This window comes from Podarcis raffonei, chromosome 12, assembly GCF_027172205.1.
Source record: "Podarcis raffonei isolate rPodRaf1 chromosome 12, rPodRaf1.pri, whole genome shotgun sequence".
Lineage (NCBI taxonomy): Eukaryota > Metazoa > Chordata > Lepidosauria > Squamata > Lacertidae > Podarcis > Podarcis raffonei.
Genome location: NC_070613.1, coordinates 42,773,352 through 42,795,088, shown reverse-complemented (window position 1 = coordinate 42,795,088; position 21,737 = coordinate 42,773,352). Strand labels below are relative to the sequence as shown.

The window sequence follows — 21,737 nt, the reverse complement described above, 5'->3', positions numbered from 1 at the left end:
CATTAAGAATGTAAGAATACATATTAAATCTTACATTTTTTCTGCAAGTGATCATGTTAGATTTGGTTTCGGCTTCTTTATTCTTTACTACATCTGAAAAAAAAAATTGGTAAATGAGCAAAAGCAATAACTGAGTAAAAAATAGTTTACTGGCAAACAAAATTACTTTTCATAGTTATTCCAATCTGTTCTCTAATACATCAAGTTGTAATAACAAGACGTAGTACTGGTATAAAAAATTATTTTATTAAATATATAATTATATTATAACGGATTGAATGGAACCTTTCTGTACCGCTATAACTACCTGCACAAGATTTCCAGATTTGCACCAAACACACACATGGTTTAATCTGCTGTGGACATAAGAGCCAACTCCTAGGGGCAGAGGTCTCTTTGCCCCCCAATAAAAGATTTGAAGGGGCTGCCCCCCCAAGTTGAAGGGCATTGCCATTCAAATGGTGTGCATGTGCCACATCTTGTGATCAATTATGTGGGGCGGGGCTTACCTGTGTCCCCCCCACCTGTGGAATTGTTTTACACAGAGCTATCACCTCTGGTGGCGCTATGGGTTAAACCACAGAGCCAGGACTTGCTGATCAGAAGGTTGCGGTTCGAATCCCCGCGACGGGGTGAGCTCCCGTTGCTCGGTCCCTGCTCCTGCCAACCTAGCAGTTCGAAAGCACGTCAAAGTGCAAGTAGATAAATAGGTACCGCTCCGGCGGGAAGGTAAACGGCGTTTCTGTGCGCTGCTCTGGTTCGCCAGAAGCGGCTTAGTCATGCTGGCCACATGACCCGGAAGCTGTACGCAGGCTCCCTCAGCCAATAAAGCGAGATGAGCGCCGCAACCCCAGAGTCGGTCACGACTGGACCTAATTGTCAGGGGTCCCTTTACCTTTATCACCTCTGGTGGTCGTGTTTTCCAGCAGTGGATGGTTTTGGGGGGCTGTGTTGCTCACCTGACCTCCATTTGCTTATGCTGCTGCTGCTGCTTACTGGAAAGTAGAAGGGAAGCGGGGAGGTGGTGGAGAGGTTAGTGCCGTGGAAGTGCACTGCCAGAACTGCCAGAATGGCTCTTCCAGCGCCTTTGCACCATGCTGACCTCACTGCTGCCTCACCCCTCCTCCCAGTAAGCAGCACCAGCCTCACTATCTACAACTGATATGTTCTAGAGATGTCCACATTCAGGATTATGACACGGTCAACATGGATGAGACATCTACAGAAAATACATTGTGTGTTACAAGGAGGACCATGGCAGCAATCCAGCCACTCCTTGAAGGGACACAGGTTGTGCAGAATCAACCCCCACATATCAAACGGGTGCATGTCATGAATGAGCGCTAAGAGTAGAAGACAGATAAAGGAGTGAGGGTCAGAAGCAATCTGCATGAAGCACTTATACATATAAAGCCTTAGTTTTCATTTAATAATTTGAAATCATTATATTACTGTATACTACAATTACTAGTATATTACAATTACTGTACTTGGGAAAGAATCCACTTTGCATACAAACAAACAATGAAGTCAATATATAGAGACAGAAAGCCAGATAACTGTACCCTTTTTTGAGAGGTAGCACATTTCAAGCCTTTGCTGAGCAGAAAAGGCCAGCAATTTGTTTGCTTCTTCTAATGCACTTTCATACCAGACTTTCCCCATCTTGTATACATTTGCCTACAGAAAAACACACACATTATATTAGTTATCAAAGTACTAGTACTATGTTTCTGAAATTACAAATACGTGCAAAAAAATATGCATGGACTCAGCTAGTCTTGGATGTGTTACATACACCTGCAGTTGCAAATATATATAATTATATATTTATAAATCTGAGATTATGAACCCATTTTAATACCCCTCCCCCAAATGGAAACATGCATTTTTAAAAAAATTAGCTATCCATATCAGTTTTTAGAACTTACACGAGGTAGAGACACACACATCTGACCCATATTTGGCAGTTTTGGGGTGACATTAAAGGACAACAAGTTGTCTATTTCTCTCATTTAAATGAGGAAGAGGATTATTTGATTTTGTCTCATAGATCAAAATGTATTTGCCTCATCCTGAGTTAGGTCCTGTTGGTAGAGTTTTGAACTCTTCATTTTTGGGAGCTTATAAATGAATGTAAATCCAGATACCTGCCTTGACTACACTGTGAAATCCAGTATCAACTACATATGCGATCAATCATTTTAAAAAATCCCATGTCATTTACAACTTTATAATTTAAACGTGGGCATTTGAAACAACATATTAACAGTGAAATTCTATACAAGTCTACTAGGAAGAAAGCCCTATTGAGTTCAAATAGTTGTACTGTAGATATGACTTTAGCCCAAACCAGTAAAAATATGCTGTTTTACTAAGTTTTGTACTAACTATAATTAGGTCTTTGAGAATTATTTTGCTTTGAGTGGAAAGGGAAATAAAGTGAAAGTGAAGTAAAAATAAAGCTGTTTTGAGGGCTTCCGGTGTGATGAAGCACTGGTGAGAAAGAAGGCCCTATGCAGCAATGAAAAAAGGAATACAGCATAGTTTAGACCAAAGGGGACTCTGTAGTTTACAGAGAACTAGGCCTGTGGAAGCTGAACTGTAGAAGCCACGCAATTTTTCACATGCTCTTGAACATGCCCAGTTCTGCTATGTACAGAGCCATTTATTGGTATCTAAACTATGTCATAACCATTTCAACTGTTATGCAATCTCTCTTGTAGGCTTAAGGCACAATAGTTAGCAAAACTATGAGCATGACCTAGAACCTTTGAAACAATGAACTTCAATGCAGAACTTGCTGATCAAACAATATATTGCCACTTGGTAATGCTGTTTGTTAGCATTTGCATTTACTGAACTGAAATAAAAGTTGGGGGGGGGAGAAGTCTTTAGAGGCAAAGATGAAAGGCTCCTATTCTTAATTTATACAATCCCAAAATATAGGCTATATGATTAAAGAGATTTAAGTTTAGAGGGTTACCTTAATATTATAGAAAACAAATCTAACAGAAATGCCTTTAGCTTGTTGCTAGGCACCAGTAACTAAACTCAACATCTAATCCCTGCTTATGCAGAAATTGTAAATTGCATTCTCCTTGATAATAAAGAGAACTGATTAGAAGTTATTAATATTTTCTTTCTTTTTACCATCATCTTGTCAACAGACAGTCTATTTTTTGAAGCACGGCTTGTTGGATTAGTTTCCTACAGGAAGATACAGTTTGTGTAGGGGAGCGTGGAATCTCAATCTAGTCCTCTATAGACAAAAGGCTGCTTTCACCAATGTTATCTCTTCAGAGAAGGGAAGGAAACAGTTTCTGAATGCTTTCTTGACTACTGTCTTGGGCCCTGCTCTTCTTTAGTTCCAAGGCTGCTCCTACCATTAGACAGAGTGAGACAGCTGCCTCGGGTGGCTAATGTCGGAGATGGGAATCCTTCTACCATTCCCTTTGCACCTCTTAAGTTATTCTGTTGCCCTCAGGTAGGGGAGAGGATGTGGTCCTTTCACCAAGTAAGATCTGGCTTTTGCATTTGGAACAGGGAGGGTGCCATATTGACCTTTTCCTCAAGCAGCAAAATAGCTTGTTGGCTCTGCTCCGTTCTGATCTATGCTATATCCATGTGGTACTATGAATTATGAAACCTATACAACATAATTTTCTTCAACTAACACCCCTGCAGTTACTAGTTATCTGAGTCCAAAGTGCAGATAAAATATTTTGATTTTTCCTGTGTTTTATTTATTGAGATCGCGTAGGTAAGGTGAACATAAGTTGCAGGCTTACTGTACTACCTTTGACCAGGAATATCTGCCCTATCAATTGTTTAGTTATTTATTTACTATATTTATACAGATGCCCCATAATATGTTCTCTGAAACCCCCACAAAGCAAAGAAACAAACCACACCACTCATATTCCAGCAAAGGTGGATTTTTAAAAAGAAACACATTTTATATCCGGGGAAATGGAGTAAAGGAAGCAAGCAAATTATTTATGTACATCTTGCAGTTAATGCATAAAAGCAGCCTAAGAAACACTTTAGAGTTCTAGTTCAAAGTTGAGATAATAAAGCACTCAACTATAGTACCCTCATGGGTTTATGGATCAGCTCCTAATACACAAGGTCACTTTGAACCTTTCAAAAAATATATATAATTTCATTTTCCTACCTATAAAAAATGGTTTCATTTCTTTCTCTTATACAAGCTGACTCTTCTGTCTTGGGTATACCCCTTTCACAATAGGCTTGTCTCTTTATCCAGATCTCATGTACCCCTTTAAAATACAAATGCGCTACCAAGCAGAGTAAAATGGCTAAAAGCTGTGCTATTTTTTCTAGAGAAAGTGGTGCTGGAACTGAGTTCTGGTGAGTTCGGACTGGGGGGGGGAAAGCCCTGGCTAAAAGCATTTGTTATTGAAACATTTAAGATTGCATTGCCTTGTAGACATATGGTCCTGGGCTCCCTGTTTCTCTTTTGACAGCCCTCAAACTTCTAGGTCCATGCAAGGATGATCTAAGGTGTCTATACAACTGCCAGTATTGGGAGAATTAGTGTGCACAGTGACATTCTAAATCAAAACCAAAAAACATTAACGAAAGGTTTTCCACCTCAACCATTGCAAGTAAAGCTTCCAAGCTTCCAAGCACTGCTCTCATGGGGCCTAGACCAAGTTCTCAAGTTCTCATGGAACCCCCTTGGTTCCATGAGCTACTCCCCAGTGCCCCCTAACCTGTAAAAAAAGAATATTATTCTAAATAGTGGTTTGCACGACTCACTGAGGAACATCACACAATAAAAATCAACACAGTAAAAAATTAATTGCTCACTTATTCAAAACCTAATTAAAACTAGTTTAATTTCCTCACAAACTTGATCCAGTGATACCAGCTTTTCGAACTGTTATAGTCATTTACACCTCCAGCTGCTGCCCCCATGCCTCTTAGTGCCCTCCTAGGTAATCCCACCATCCTGCAGGGGGTGGCACCCGCCCCCTTTGGGAACCACTGGCTTCAACTTTTAAAAGTCAAAATACAAATGGAAACGTGTTTTTAAAAGTCAAAATACTTTTGAAGCATGTCATTTTTCAACACTTAGGCTGTGTACACACTCCCATTTACTCTGCACCCAAGGCACTCCGTGTCAGGAGTGTGTGCAGGAGCCAGGCCCTGTGACCAGTAGGGCTTCGCAGGATCCGGGGCTTTCCTAAGTTTGTTCTCAAGAGGCAAGGCGCGGCCACACAGGTGAGGCCGATTGGTAACTCACAGCACCTGGTGGCAGGAGCCGGGAAGGGATAGAAGGTCAGCATTTCCCTTTGGCTCTTTGCCACAGCAACGTGCTTCCTGCCTTGTTGCATTTGGTTTCTTGACTCCTTGCTTCCTGACCCTCGGACCCTTGGCTTCTTGACTCCTTGCTTCCTGACCCTCGGACCCTTGGCTTCTTGACTCCTTGCTTCCTGATCCTCGGATCCTTGACTTCTTGACTCCTGGCTTCTGGACTCTCGTTCCTGCTCCCACCCCGCCGTCTTGCCCCTGGTCCCGACGTCCTCTACCAGTTACTTCAACCGCCCGTAAACCGGACCATGACACTCCCGACTGATAGTTTGGGAATTGGTTTGCCCACAACATTAGACACAATCTGGTGGTGTCGTTTTTTAATGAATTACTGTTCTGATGTGTTTTTCTCCAGCCCAGCTTCGATCCAAATTGAGAAAAATAACAACCTGGTTGCATTTTACACCAGTAATGTGTTGTCATGAATGAGCCACCTCCCAGGGAAGGGTTGCTGCCAGCGGAAGACAGCAGGAAGGAACAGAGAGGGTTAACTGCCATGCAGGATGAGCATCGGTTTGTGCCAACTCCACCGCCCCTTGGAATGCCGACCGACCAATAAGGGAATGGCGGGGAGCCAGCTAAAATGCAGTCAAAGCTCTCCGGAAGGAAGAATTAAGAGACAGCCTCTCGGAGAATGGGGAAGAGTAGGGTGCTGACGCACTCAGTCTGAGGTCTCCACGAATGGGAGGGCTCCAAGATAGGAAGTAAAAAAGATGTGTGAAGCGAAAGTTCAGTTGCTTCTAGTCTCACCGGAAGCAGGCTTCAGAAGGGTCATCATGACTGATGATGGTGGGGGCTGTGTTAGGGCCATCCAGAGTTGTCTGTTTGGTTTGACAATAAATCATCCTTTTTAATTACGCTCGCTGTGTTATCAAGCCAGGGACTGGACTCCTGACATGGGCACACAACCTTGGTTAGCAATTCTGCCTTGGGAATCACATTCACAGATGATGTTGTGAACCCAGAAGTTTCGTTAAGATCTCATGCACAAATAGGATCTATGACATGATTTTATTATTATTTTATTCTGGGTTGGTAAAGGCTTCAAAAGGAATAGCTGTGGGAATGTTATTAATCATGCCCTCATTTGACCTTTAGCCTTGACTACTACATTAAAAAATAATCAAAGGACCAGTAATACCACAGATCACAACAAAGAGGACAACATATGTACCCAGCACACAAACACTTTATTAAATTGTTTTTGCTTTCCTAAACTTCTGAAATAAATGTCCCTGCAACAAACAAATAAAAAGGGGAATAACGTTAGTTCAAGCCAACCTCAGCCAAAATGACAACACATTGGAAAGAAACCAGTTTTTCCATACTGTAGAATCACTTAAGATTACAAATTGGTCCTATGCATGTTTACTTGGAAGTAAGGTCCAATGGATAGAATTAGACATTATTTACATGTAAATTCATTTAGAATTGTAGCTTTAGGAGACATTTCCAAGCTTGGTGTCATCTAACAAGGTTGAGCAGCTGTTCAGCTTCCCATTCACCTCTCTGCGTTTGGGAAAATTAGCGTGACCCACAACAATTACGCAGGCTTTCCCAGTATTGCTTTTTTATTTTTGTACCCACTTCAGTTTCTGGTGCAATCCGTTGTCTTCAAATTATATAAAAGTCTTACTAAAATGAATGGTGTTGCTTCAGAGTAATACTTGATGAATAATGCTCTTACCCCAAGCCAAGGCTTTCTATTAACATCCTTTTAATTCCTATTATTATTATTATTATTATTATTATTATTATTATTATTATTATTATTAACTCTGAGTCAAATACAGTTTAGTATTTTTTAAACAGACCCAGAGAAATCAATGGGATGGAATCTAAACTTAAGTCAACTTTAGCACAGACCCACTAAAATCAATGGGATTAAGTTGGAATACATGACTAATTTAAGCATGCCTATCTCTGAATCCAACCCTACGTATTCTGTATAGCTGTCCAAACCATGAAGCTGTTCAAATAGGCGAAGCTAACTTTTTAAGTATATGCACTATACAAAAGTAACGACTTGCTCTTTGCAAGGAATGCTCTGCATCCTCGTTGTGTGTGTGCATGGTCCTCCCTGAACCTGCAACTTTATATTATATAGGAGCATACACAGGATAGAAAAGGGTAATTATTTTAATAAACTGAATGAACCAGTGGCGTAGCGTGGGTTGTCAGCACCCGGGGCAAGGCAAGTAATTTGCGCCCCCTAACCTGTGGATTTGCGCCCCCTAACCCGTGGATTTGCACCCCCTAACCCTAACCCCCAGATGTTGCGCCCGGTGCGCCCGGCCCCCCCTGCACCCCCCACGCTACGCCACTGGAATGAACTACACTGTTTGTTTGCAAGCTTTCGATTTATTTATTTTTTTAAAAAACCCAAGCACAAATGTTAAGAGCAAAAATTAAAATAAATGGTGTTGTTAGATCTCCATAGTTGGTTCAATTAAAAATCTTCCTGGAAAATCACCTTTTCTCAGAACAGCTAACACAAAATCCTAATTATTTTAATTCCCTTAATTGCTCCAAATAACTATGCCTAATGAAAGACCCGTTTGCCCTTTGAATACTTGTAATTAAAAAAACCAAACAAAACTAGAATTATGATAGCAAAGGTAGTCATCCTTTTGTGTGTCTATCAAGGCAGATACATGCTAATTACAAGAGAAGACGTCATTCACAACCTCTTCAGTTTGATAATAGTAATGTATGCACAACAATTATGTGCACACATAATGCAGTAATGCACACTTTTTAAAGAAATGACATTGTGATGAAATGTGTATTACTTGATTTAAGGTATTTTCTTGACAATACAAGCATACAAATAAGGAATTTCCAAGAAAGTTATTTACAGTACAAAGGATTCAAGCTAGTGCGTTTTCAATATACGTGTGCGCCACCTTGTGGTGAAATACATATTTTAAAAGATCATCTTAAAATTTGATTGCAAGGAATCTGAGGCACGAAAGAACCTAACTTAAGGGTAGGAAACTTGTGCCTCCTCCCCAAGTTCTAACAAAATGCCTGTCCCCCGTCCCCCCCAACAAAAATGCTGGCTACACCCATGGCGAGGAGGATGCTGAACTTTCTCCCTCAAATTGTTCTTTCCTCAGATTGTTTCTCTTCCATATTTTCTCCCCTAAGAGGAGTTACATCTGATCTCAGATATCCATTGGGACAAAAACAGCTAAAGATAGTCTTCCTATCCAAATGTGTTAGTAGAAGCTGCGCTGCCTTTCAGAACACTGTGTTCACCTCTGGTAACTCAATTTCTAAAAGGATAACTGGAGAAGGTACAGAAAGTAGCAACTAAAATGATTAGGGAAATAAAGCAGTGGTTTTACGATGACAGAAAGCATGACTAAGGGGAGACATGATATAGATTCATAAAATGTTGAAATAGGTGGAGAAATTATTCTCTTTCTAAATTTTAGTTTCCCAGCCCATCCAATAAAATTGCTCACTCGTTTCAATTAAAATAAGCAAAAGGAATCAACTTGTGCAAACCATAGCTAAGAAACAGTGATGGCTGCTAAATTAGATGGAAACTTAGTACAGAAAGTCATTGATCTGAAAGTCGATTAGCTGTGATAGTAAATAATAATAATAATAATAATAATAATAATAATAATAATAGAGCCTCCATATTCAGGCATCATACTTTTAATAACCAGATACTGGGGAAAATTACTAGAGATAGCCATCTCCATGGTTACTCAGCTTGCAAGCTTCCAAACATCTGACTTACTCACTGTTTTAAACAGCATGTGCAGCTAGATAGGCATTTGATCTAATCTAATAAAGCAATTCCCAGGGCTTAAAAAACCTCACTATAGCTCTTTCAAGATACCTCATTTGTGTATTCCAGCTTAACCATTTCAAACTCTAATCCATTATCCAATTAAGATGACATACACATCTAAGCTGATTATGCAGTATATGTTTAAATCCTAGTTCTTAGGTTTTAACTGAACTGTATTTCAGGCTGTAAATGATTTTGGAATCAGAATGAAACTTCCTTTTAAAAATAAAAAGCTTTTCAAATATTCCACTTAGTAGAATTATCCTATTTTGTATTGATTATTCTATTCACATTGGGGTATTTTTCCTCTACAAAACTTATTTCTCACTCTGTGTGTGTGTGTAGGGGGGTGTTTATAACATATCAAAAAGATGAAACAAATATCTAGAAGTAGATATCTAAAAAAATGTCTTTTCAGCTTAAACAGGGTACTGCTATTTTTACAGGCAGATACAATCTGCTTACGTGACTAAACACTTCCAGAAATTGACTTAACTATTCAAGAAGTGCTTTCAAAGATTGCATTTTAAGGGAAATCCATGTTAAATGAGCTAATGGTGCAAGGGAGCGTCAATTATGAGGCATCATTTACTATTTAACTGAAGTAAATTTGAGCTACAGGGACGTGGGTGGCGCTGTGGTCTAAACCATACAGCCTAGGGCTTGCCGATCGGAAGGTTGGTGGTTCAAATCCCCGCGATGGGGTGAGCTCCCCTTGTTCGGTCTCAGCTCCTGCCAACCTAGCAGTTCAAAAGCATGTCAAAGTGCAAGTAGATAAATAAGTACCACTCCGGCGGGGAGGTAAACGGCGTTTCCATGCACTGCTCTGGTTTCGCCAGAAGCAGCTAAGTCATACTGGCCACACGACCAAGAAAAACTGTCTGCAGACAAACGTCGGCTCCCTCTGCCAGTAAAGCGAGATGAGCGCCGCAACCCCAGAGTTTTTCGCAAGTGGACTTAATTGTCAGGGGTCCTTTACCTTTTTTTAATTTGAGGTACCAATGCCACTGAAGTTTGCTAGGCTCAGCCTGGGAATTAACTTTGGGGGCTTGGCAATGCTTACTTCAAACAGGAGATGAGCATCAGAAGCCCACCACAATTTTTTTCACAGCTTGAATTACGATCTTTGGTTAATCCTGCTCTGAAGGGATACGCCCATGGAAGCTACTGCTGGAGTGCAACGGTCCCTAGCTGTAGTTGCTATCAGTACTAGTTTATTTGGTGTGCAGTCTCAGAAACGTACTCCCTGCATATACCAGTGGCCTCCCTCCCTTCTACCTTGGCTGCTTTCTGAGACTGCAACCAGAAAAGTGCTGCTGGCAGGAAGGGTTTATTATCTGAGCCTCATATTTGCTTGGAAACAGATTTAAGTACTTTTTAATCAGTGGAAAATTCACCAAACAGCTATACATCTATAGCACATGGATTCCAAACCAGAATTGATACATAGATCCCAACCCAGAAATTTCAAAGGCAACGTTATTTAAACTTGCTTTTACAAAGTGCAAATTATCTGGATTTATAAACAGGACAGAAATTCACCAAAAGTAATTGACTTGGCAGCTGTCACTGAGAATCTTTTGGGCAGGTTCCATCAGGAGAAAAGAGCAACTGATTTTTGAAAAGCAATTTCTAGATCATAATATTAAATATTCAAACTTTTATTTGGAACTTCGGAATAACTCAGGAACTTATAATTAAAATGCTTCAAACTAAAGCACAGATAAACTCTAAAATGCTATATGGGCCCCCGAATGGCAGCATCTCCCAGATGGATATTTTACATGCACATTCAAGTGTTATGATCTCACACTAGTGAATAGGGTAAGTGCAGTACAACTGACTTACCAGCACTGACAAAAATAAAAAGATACCTGCATTTTCCTGGAGCTGTGCCAACGAAAGCAGCAAACCCAAAAGCAGCAGCTATGGCACTGAAAACAAGTATTCAGATGTTATCAGAACCAGAAGCTGGAGTGGACTTAAAACATGGTACGTCAAGCCTTTAGTTAATATTTTTACTAGATCTAGTTAAGACAATTTTATTAAACTAAGCTTTCCTTAATGGATTGCATAGGAAAACAATTTCTAAATATCTCTGAAAATTATTAATTGGTAATGTTTCTAGGTTTCACATTTTATCTCTGCCACCTTTATTTTTAAGACTAATCTACTTTATGCATATGCGATTATTATGGCCAGTAATTAAAAGATATGAATGTTTACTTGTTGTTTTCACTATAGTGTGCTTTATTATTATTTTGTGGTGTTTTCATATCTGTGAAGATAGTAAATCACTTGGGGATAAAGGAAAATATCAGGAACAGGCTAATTTCAGAAACCGACAAAGGAATTCACAATGTCAAGAAGCCTTTGGTTCAAGTGCAATTTGTGGTAATTATATCTGAGTTAATCTTAATAGCAGGCTTGTCTGCTTATAAAGTAGAGCCACCTCTTGATCAACAGAGCACCATCCTGTGTTTAGAAGCTGTTTGAATCATCTATGAACCCTACAACTAGGCTCTGTAACCACCCTCATTTTTGCCATCAAAATGTAGCACTATTGCTTGGATACATTTGAGGAGCCATACAGATGCTCCAATAACTGTATGGCCTAAAACAGGCTTCCTCAACCTCGGCCCTCCAGATGTTTTTGGCCTACAACTCCCAAGATCCCTAGCTAGCAGGACCAGTGGTCAGGGATGATGGGAATTGTAGTCTCAAAACATCTGGAGGGCCGAGGTTGAGGAAGCCTGGCCTAAAAAGTATAAAATAATAAGTTGTTACCTGTGCTTTTAATTCTGGAGCAATGTATTTCAGAATTCTGCAGCAAAAGTATAATTGTTTATGATTACCCATTCAGTCAGAGTATTCCTTCAACGGTAGAAGCTTCCTCCCACCCCATACCTAGCTTGCAGTTACAAGTCATCTGTTTATTACATGTTGAGACAGAGAATCACAACCATTTCCCTATAATACATAATCAAAAAGCTCTCCCAAAGAAGAATGTCCTGAAAATAGGATTCAGAGAGAGGTACACAGCAGAGGTCAAATGTTGTGCCTCTATATATATATATAGAGAGAGAGAGAGAGAGAGAGAGAGAGAGAGATATAGAGATATAGATATAGATATAGATATAGATATAGATATATAAATTACTGTGTGTAGAGTGGCTGGGGAAGCCCAGCCAGATGGATGGGGTATAAATAATAAAATATTATTATTATTATTATTATTATTATTATTATTATTATTTAATTAATTAAGTAGTGGGTTGACAAAGCAGACTACACAGAGATTTCTCCAAGTGGTTCTTTATAATAAGCTGGGACTGAACTGAACTGAACAGCTCAGCTGGCCTGCTTTTATAGGCAGCTGGCTGTCAACATTGTAACAACATCCCAGGATTTCCCACCTAAATTAACTGACGTGGACCTGAGTGAAAACTATATACACAATACCCCTGGTGGCCAGGGTGAGCACTTCAATACATAACAGTATTCATATATGGCTTTTGGAGTAGCTGCCTAAAGAAAGCCAGGAAACTTTTAAAAGCAGTGATAGCAAGCATTTTAGAATTGGGGCGTTTCAAGCGACAAAGCTTTTCAAACACCTGCAGCGCTATGGCAGTACAACTTGCATCTGCTGAAATTCCCTCTTCTACATAATTCTTAACGTGAACCTACATTTCCAGAGGTTGGGAATCCCTGTCCTAAAGGATGGCTTATGAATACACAAATTTGTGAAACCAATAGATCATTAGCCTGGTGCATGTTCCAAGAAAGGTTGAACAAAGACTGTAAGCTGGTGCAGCTGAAGCTAAGCCACATTTACCGGTACTTCCTGCAAATAGAGCTATAAGATTATGGCCTTGAGTGGAGACAGTATGACAACAGCCAAATAAAGACTGACTGTGTATATCTGCTTTCAGGCTTTTCCGTCTCTCAGATAATGACATGGAAAAGGCCTGAGAACAGTCATCAGTCATTTCTTTAGTCAACAGTGACTGTCCTTGAATTTGGTAAGGGAAGAAGAAAGGAGTAGATTTGCAATGTCACATAAAAAGAAAACAGGCCAAGTAGAGAATGAAAGGAAGAATAAAGAAAAAAATATGATGGAGTTTCAAAGATCAATCAGAGGACAGAAGAGCATTTATTGATAGGCAGGCATTTGAAGTGGAAATGGCAGAAATAAGAGGAGATTTAAGGGCGTTTTATCAAACTACTAAATGATTGGCAGGAGATTTAGCTACAGAAGAGTTCATACAATAAATAGGAAGAAACTTTACCCGCACTAAAAGGAGCAAAAGATTTGAGCAGCATTTTTATGTTGTACCAAAACTAACACTTAACTTTGATAACATAAAAAAGCGAATGGATCTTGACACTTGCTGTTTGAAAACCATTGCTGACAGCTGAATATTAAGGAGGTAAAAGAACATCACACCACATTCAACACAAGTGAGTGGTGAAATCAACTTAAAACCAGTACACTTTTTTCATCAGATTGAATGGGAAAGTGGTTACAATCAAAACTTCCCAACCGTGATGCAACTAACCACATAAATTGACTTGGGACTACAAAAATATATTGAAGTATATTCTTCAAAACCCTCTCCAGCCACAGATGTGGACTTACAGCAGGTGATGTGGAAACATACCCAACTGTTCTAGCATGTACAACAATGTGCAAATGAGGAAACAAAATGTATACACAGCCTCTGATCCTGAAGCTAACATATAGCCCTTGTGACTAGTAAAAACAAAATCTGTAAACGCTAGCATGTGTATGGAAAATCCATCTGTTGGTAGACAGCTAACTTGCTCAAAACTGTTAGTAAAGGTATGTTGACAGTTTAATTCGTGCTTTATTTTATAGACATTTAGACTGCTTTTTAGGTGAGACTGTTTCTCAAAATGGTTTACAACCATATACAAATACAGTACATGTCCATAAAACCCATCAGCAACATTCTTTTAAACAGGTTAATGTATCCAATTCCATCCCCAAAGCGTTTAGACCAGCATACCGAAACAAAAAGTCACACACCTCACTCTGAAGAACCGCATCCAATATCTTAGGTTACATTATATTCCACAGTCGAACCCAATATGTGTAAATAATAATATGTTATTAGACTCTTGTATTTTGCAGGGAGGGATTGAATTGTGGATTTTTGCTGTGTTGACATTGTGAATAATTAAACACTGTGGCCAACTATGTATTATGAAGCAGTTATATAACTCTTAATTTTTTTGTATTTTGTGGACATTATTCTATGTCTCTAAATCATGCTAACATGATACTATGCAGTAAACCACCCTGTGGCCTTTTGGCAAAGGGTGGTATATAAATTTCTTACATAAAATGAAATAAACCTGAGTCTTTAAGCTAATTTAAAGTCAAGAACAGATGAGGATTGCCTAATCTCTGTTGGAATAAAGTTATAGAATTGGAACATCTATCTGCTGTTGGCCTAGATGAGCAAAGCATGTTCTGAATTCCAAAAGTTAAATCTTGTGCATTAAATGTAGTGAATGAACTGTAATTCTCCAGTTTTAGAATTTATCTAGACAAACTGCAAGCTAAGGCTGGTTGCTCTCCTCCACTTCAACTTCATTCTCCTTGCCACAGTATGAGCTAGAAATAAAGGTTTGTCTGGGGTTACAAGAGTACCACATTACTGTGACTCTCTGTCTGTTACTATTTCATTATTACTATTATTTTTTAAATCCAGTTTAGGACCAGATTTAAGGCTCTCTCATGTTGGCTCCACAAAGCCAGGCAACTGGAAGCTAAAGCTGATATACCACATAATGGATGCACACCATAATGATGTAATGCAACATCACAAATTGTGCTTACTTACAACTTACCCTCCATGCTCCCATACTTTTCCTTGGTCTTTTAGGCCAAATCCAGATGGTGAGGATGAAGTTCTAGGGTCAGCAAAAATGCCCCACGTCTTAGCCCTGTATTGCCTTATGAAGCATCAGAGCCTTACTGCAATGCTAGAGCAATCTTGTTACAGGGAATCATCTCAGGTTTCCGAATACATCTCAGATTTCTAAAGGTTGACAAACACTTGCCAAACCATTGCACCCCATAATATTTCATAACTAAATAAATAGGCATTGCACCCAGCACCCTGTATGTAGCTTCTGTATACAGTGGTACCTCGGGTTAAGTACTTAATTTGTTCCAGAGGTCCGTTCTTAACCTGAAACTGTTCTTAACCTGAAGCACCACTTTAGCTAATGGGGCCTCCGGCTGCTGCTGCGCCATTGAAGCAAGATTTCTGTTCTCATCCTGAAGCAAAGTTCTTAACCCAAGGTACTATTTCTGGGTTAGCGGAGTCTGTAACCTGAAGCGTATGTAACCTGAAGCGTATGTACCGCTGTATACTGTTATAATCCTGGCAAAAATTCTACTTCAAAAATCAATCCTATCTTCCTTTTTTTGCCCACAGTTGCTGCCACAGCCCTCAATGATGGGGCATGAAAATCTTAATAACCTTTTTAACGCTGCTCAGAACCTCATCAAACCAGTGAAAGACTGCCTTCCTCAGCACTCCTGAATAAAGTGCATCTGTAGTTTTCGTGAAAGTTGCTGCACCTGTGGCAATTTTCTTTAGATCAATTTAGAATTTGGTACATTTACAGACCCCATCAGGTCCGGCAGGCTTCACATTATTAGTTCAATATATGCCATTTACATAGATTTTTTAAGGCTTATAATAGCAGGACCTTTTCCATGCAGAAGTGTATGGAATTTTCAAAATAAATCTACAGCCACCAACCAGAACTGTGATTCTTGCAAGTTTGAATCTGTGTATTATTTAACAAATGGGTGAAGTCATTTCTGACAGTACCAACCATCCTTTGGAGAAATGGAGAAACCAAATTCATTTCTTCAGCTACTCCAAAGAGATGATCGGTGGAATTTTGGCCTAATAATTCATCAGCTGTCGGGGTACAAATGCCTAGAATAAAGCAAGCAATAAATAAATAAAAACCAGTTCTTTCAAAAATTACCTTGCTGACCATTCATGTGGTAGGTGTAAGCTGCCTTACATTGGAATCTATAAGTCAGAGGTAATGCTTCTGGGTGTTCTGTATAACCTTAAAGAATTTGTTGACAAATCTAAATTTTCAATCCCAACATTCTGCTTCTACGAGGTGTTTTATTTTTTTGTTTTTGTTTTTTAGTTATGAGGGAAGTTCATATCTAGCAGATATGTATTATGTGGTTTTAAAGTTATGATCGATAAGAAAAAAATACAGTTTTAAAAGCTCCTACCTTAAATGAGCTAGGATAAACGCTAATATATTTTATAGCAGCCCAGCTCCTAGAATGGGGTTTTCCCAGGAATTCTACATGATGACTTTCAACATCTCCATCCGAGTCATATGTTACATACTGTCCATTAGCAGGATCAGGACAAAGAATGGCAGGCCATCTTAAAATAAAATGTTTTCAAAAAATCAGTTCAGGGAAAGAAAAAGCATATAATACACATGCTCCCAATTTTTTTAGTCAGAAACATCAATAACTGGCAACTTTACACACACACACACCAATCAGCACAGGGATCTTTAAGAACTTGTCTCTCAAAATAAAGGCACATTGCAGAGCAAGCCTATATACCTGATGGGGATGGGGATCTGCAGTACAACATTCACAAATCCACAGCCTGCTAGTTTGGCATGGCCAGGCAGGAGCTGTGTGTACATGGATGTTCTCATCCTGTTGTAAAAAAATAAAATGAAATCCTAAAATAACCATGCCAGCTCCTCAACTGTCATAGTTAAAGGCTCACTTTGGGGGCATGTTGAGAGAATGAGGATACTTTAGTCGTCTAGGTCCAAGCCCATGCTGATAAGCTGTTGGAATACCTCATTTTGGAGCCCACCACTGGTGGGAACAATGCTAGTGGTGCATTTACACCCATGGAACTTTCCACAGGAACATTGGGGAGGAACCTCCAGGGCTGACCTGCTGGCGCAATGCCCTTTCTGCTGGTGGAGCAGCATTTCTGTCACATCCTATGTGTTATGTACTGAAGTTCTCACCCTGGGCCAGCAGGGGGATACTGTAGATAGTTATGCAAATAAGGGATCGAAAGTGACGTTCAGTGATTGGATAGTTTTAGAAAATTGTTACAGTTACATTGTACTGGAGCTCTATATAAGCAGGCTGACTGAACCCTTCAGTTCAGTTCTCTTCTGGCCTGTGAATAAACAAGAGCTGTTTAAAGAATCGCTGTGTTGTCTGATATGTTCATCCACAACTTAACACTATGACTCTTTAGCCAGCCTTGTGGGGAGCTTAGGATTGCTCCCCTACTTGCTTTCCTTGTTCTTGTCACAAGTTTGGAGGTAACATTTGCTTGTGCTTATCACGAACAATCTTTTTTAAAAACAAACAAACATGTTTCCCCCTGTCTCCTATTTTTTTCTGAAACATACTGTTTTGGTATACTTTTTAACTAGGCCTCCTGAGACAATATCAGAACAGAATAACTGGAGTAGAATGGAAAATTGTTTTATCCCCCATTCTTCAAGGCTAGAATTGTTTTTATGTCTTCTCAGACTACTGCATTCAAAATATATAGCGGAACTGTGTTACCTGCAATTAAATGTTAACTTTTTAAAACCTTACCTTGGCCACCGGTACATTTTCACCAAAACTAAGCTTCCTAGAGGAAGCTTTGAATACACATATTTTAATCCATGTTTTTGAAACTGAGACTCCCCTGGAAAATGTTCTTCCGAAACAGAACAGTTGTTAAACCAAGGATCAGGATTCATATAACAATACCATGGTTCATTAGGAGCAATATGCGTTGCATCATCATGTGATAAGAGTCTCCATTTTAAACAGCTGCTGTTCTCACACTGCACCCATACTTTATCTAAATAAAAATTATGCTCTGTTATAGAATCCATATAATATAGGATCTTCACTCTTACAGGTCACAGCTTGATGAATACTTGTGTCCTCTGTAATATAAAGAAAAGAACAGGATCAAATTAACACAAATCCAAAACCCCAAAAACAAATAGCTACTATTAAACTCCATTAATCGTAAAGCCCTAGCTAAGCTCTCAAAAGCAAGTGATAGTTGACTGCAGCTTGATGGAAACTGCAGAAAATTAGCACGTATTGACCTATTTCCAGGGTAAACTAGAACATCTACTAGTCAAAACATTTATGAAGAAAAATTATGCAAAAGGGGTAAGGAAGGGGTAAACTTTAAGAGAACAAAGTAGATACCAAAATTAAATGCCAACAACCCTTCATCACTATACCATTCCTAGAAATGAAGACTGTGAATAATAAATGACTGCACTGACACCTTCCTTCCCTTAGCACAAGGATGAAAAGCCTGCAACCCTCCACAGGCTGTTGGTTGTTATAACAACCAGTTACTTACTGTTTCTGTGAAAAGTCATTTTGCATATAAGCTCTAACTCAGTTGTCTAGTATTTGCATTATATTGCCATTTAACCCCAACCTTTATGTTTCCCCTTCCTTTACGATCATGTTTTATATGCATATGGTAAATTGGGAGCATGTTCCATGCATTTGATGAAGTGGGCTCTACAGCTTATGCCATAATAAAATTGTTTGCCTTTAAGGTGTCACTAGACTCCAGGCGAACCTTCTCCAACCTATGGCAGATGTTTTGGACTACAACTCCCATCGTCCCTGACCATTGGCCACACTCTTTGGGGCTCATGGGAGTTGAACTCCAGATATTGAACTCAAATATCTGGAGAGCCACCATGGGTCCTCACTCTCGCCCTAGCAAACGGTGATCAGCAGTGATTGATCTTCATCACATACTGATGGCTGTGTGGCTAGAAACCATTGCTCACTAAAAACCATGGCTATTGTAGGCCGAAAGGATTGTAGAAACAGGGCCATAATATGAGGTTCTACCCAGATAAAGTGGAATCCTTGGTTAGGAGAAAGCTAGAGACTAGAGATAGTAGTAAAGCAGATGAAGTCCCAGCTGAGACAAAATGAGTACAAATGGCTTGTCATGAAGCAGATGAAGGCCCACACAGCTCAGTGAAGAGACTGGGAGACTCAAAAACTGGTGGGCAAGAGGTGTATCGCTTTCATATTTTGTCTACCATTTCAATACCACAAAAGATGGGAATGAACATTCTATGCAAAAAAAATAAATACACTCTTAGGAGTGTATTTAGGTTGTCATGCTGCAAGCTGCAAATTCAAGCCGTACTTTTCAACTCACTGGTCATATTAAAATACCACACTAAGCCTTGGTTTAGCACAGGGGTAGGAACCTTTTTGGCCTGGTGGACCAGATTGTCATCTGTCTCCACCCCTGCGGGTCAACTTCGACATGTGGGCAGTCAACCCACCTATCAGTCATCTGATTTCATAATGACATCTGGCAACTGGCAGGTAAGTTGTCCCAACCAGCCGGTTGCCAGGTGCTTGGGAACTGCAGCACAAGGAGCCTTGCCAGCCTTATGCTCAGAAAACATGTCAAGCTTAGGGCTTAGGAAATGGTTTCCGCAGCGACCACCTGCCTGATTGACTTCCTTGTGTGGAACTTGGTTGCAGAGATGATCCAGCCAAGACCTCTTGCTGCACTATGACAAGTATAGCATAACATGAATAAGCTGCAAGACTTGGGCTCCCCTTGCTCCCCACATGACCAAGCCGACATGTATGGAAGTTTTTACGATGCCTGGGACTGATTCCAAAAGACATGGAAGGCATCAGCTTGTCGAAGACTGGTTGAAAACAAGCCAGGTGATTCCAGGTGTTTCTAGATGGGTTTTTATTCTGGGAACTCGGGTGATTTAGGGTGCTTCCAGATGGGCATTTACTTGTGCTGCTCATGCATGTAAGGTTTTTTTTTACAACTTCCATGTACTGTATCCTCAGCATCAAAATAAAAGCCAGTATTATTATTTTTTAATAGTATGCCAATGGCCTGCTTGTGGCATCTGAATGATTCATTTGCGGTAACTTGGGTCAGATTACCTGAGAGAACACCTTCTTTTATATAGACATGCCACCGTTCACCAATATCTTCAGCCGACACTTTTCTGATTGTGCCCCAAACTGTGGAAACCAGGAGAGCCTTTTCTGTGGTGGCAGCTACCTTGTGAAATACTCTCCTAGCCGAGGTAAAGTTTGAAGAAGAGGAGTTTGGATTTGATATCCCGCTTTATCACTACCCTGAGGAGTCTCAAAGCGGCTAACAATCTCCCTTTCCCTTCCTCCCCCACAACAAACTCTGTGAGGTGAGTGAGGCTGAGAGACTTCAGAGAAGTGTGACTGGCCCAAGGTCACCCAGCAGCTGCATGTGGAGGAGCAGGGAATTGAACCTGGTTCACCAGATTACGAGTCCACTGCTCTTAACCACTATACCACACTGGCTCCAACAACTACATAGAGTTTCCAGCGCATGCTTAAAACACACTAGTTTGCCCCCCCCTTTTTTTTACCAGAACAATCAGAAGACCAAAATATTAATAAGGAATGGGGGGAAATTTATAATTTACCTTAAAAACCATTGTAAACAGCTAAAATTGTTAGTAGGATTGGAATAACACTTGTAGTTCGATGGTGAATTTTGGACATAACGGAGAGGTAAAAGATTTGGATTGTATTATAAAAGATGCAGGAGGAAATGATTTACAATAGGACCCAGAAAGGGAAGTCCAGGAGACACTTTGGAATCTTGTTTTTATGTTTTATGGATATGTGATAGTAAATCTTTAATTTAAAAAACCAAATAAATAAATATATATAAAACACTAGTTTGCCCAAGCATTTTCCCGGGCATTGACCTGTGGCTGCTATGGGTGTTGGTGTTCATTACATTTATACGCTGCCTTTTCTCCCAAGGGCTCAAGGTTCTCCTCCTCCTCCTCTCCATTTCAGTCCTCACAACAGCCCTGGAAGGCAGGCTAGGCTGAGAAATGGTGACTGGCCCAAGGTCACCTAGCCAACTTTATGGCTGAGGGGAGACTCGCACCATGGTCTCCCAAGCGCTTTGCCTGTTGTTATTATTATTATTACTATTATTATTATAAATGTTGTCTTGCTGCAAATATTTTACGGCTTATGGAATCCTCTCGAGTATAAAGCATTGTAAAGAAGTGTTTTAAAAATGAAAAAAACAAGCACCCAAGCCCTTTGTCTGGGAGCATCCTGGCACTACAGACCTATGCATGCCTACTCGCGAGTAAGCCCCACTCATTCCAGTGAGACGCACTCCAAGGTCAGGGTGGACGCGGCCGTGGCATTAAGAAACGAGAAACAGCCTCCCCTCACGACACAACCTCCCCAGAGGCTAAGCCCTGTCAGAAACTCGGCACTACAAATCCCGCCATGCTCCGCGCGCCCCGCGCTGCACGCTGGGAACAGCGCCCTTCACCGTCCGTTTAACCCATGCGCAAAAGTTAAAGGGGGGAACGGAGCCACGCGGGACTACAAATCCCGGCGTGCCTCGCTTCTTTGCTCGGGCCGTCGCGAGGCTTTGGTTTCCAGAGCGGAGGTGGGGCGGCGGCGGCGGCGGCCGTTGTGAAGGGTCACGTG

At 40.3% G+C, this 21,737-nt stretch overlaps 1 protein-coding gene across 3 annotated transcripts in view; it reads right to left on the bottom strand.

The window, feature by feature from the left end:
• The window catches only part of ZCWPW2 (zinc finger CW-type and PWWP domain containing 2), a 34,246-nt gene extending 12,838 nt beyond the window's left edge, over nucleotides 1–21,408 (bottom strand). Inside the window, exons 1-6 of one of the 3 annotated variants that reach the window (XM_053409870.1) lie at nucleotides 21,365–21,408; nucleotides 20,175–20,311; nucleotides 17,811–18,151; nucleotides 16,449–16,608; nucleotides 1,566–1,680; nucleotides 35–93 (exon numbers count right to left, since the gene is read on the bottom strand). In XM_053409870.1, the coding sequence (XP_053265845.1) occupies nucleotides 35–93; nucleotides 1,566–1,680; nucleotides 16,449–16,608; nucleotides 17,811–18,097 (621 nt within the window). In that variant the 5' untranslated portion in view covers nucleotides 18,098–18,151; nucleotides 20,175–20,311; nucleotides 21,365–21,408. Of the gene's footprint in view, nucleotides 1–34; nucleotides 94–1,565; nucleotides 1,681–16,448; nucleotides 16,609–17,810; nucleotides 18,152–20,174; nucleotides 20,312–20,698; nucleotides 20,837–21,364 lie in introns of those variants that run through there. The other 2 variants (XM_053409871.1, XM_053409872.1) reach the window with 2 other exon arrangements.
• Nucleotides 21,409–21,737: the final 329 nt, after the last annotated feature.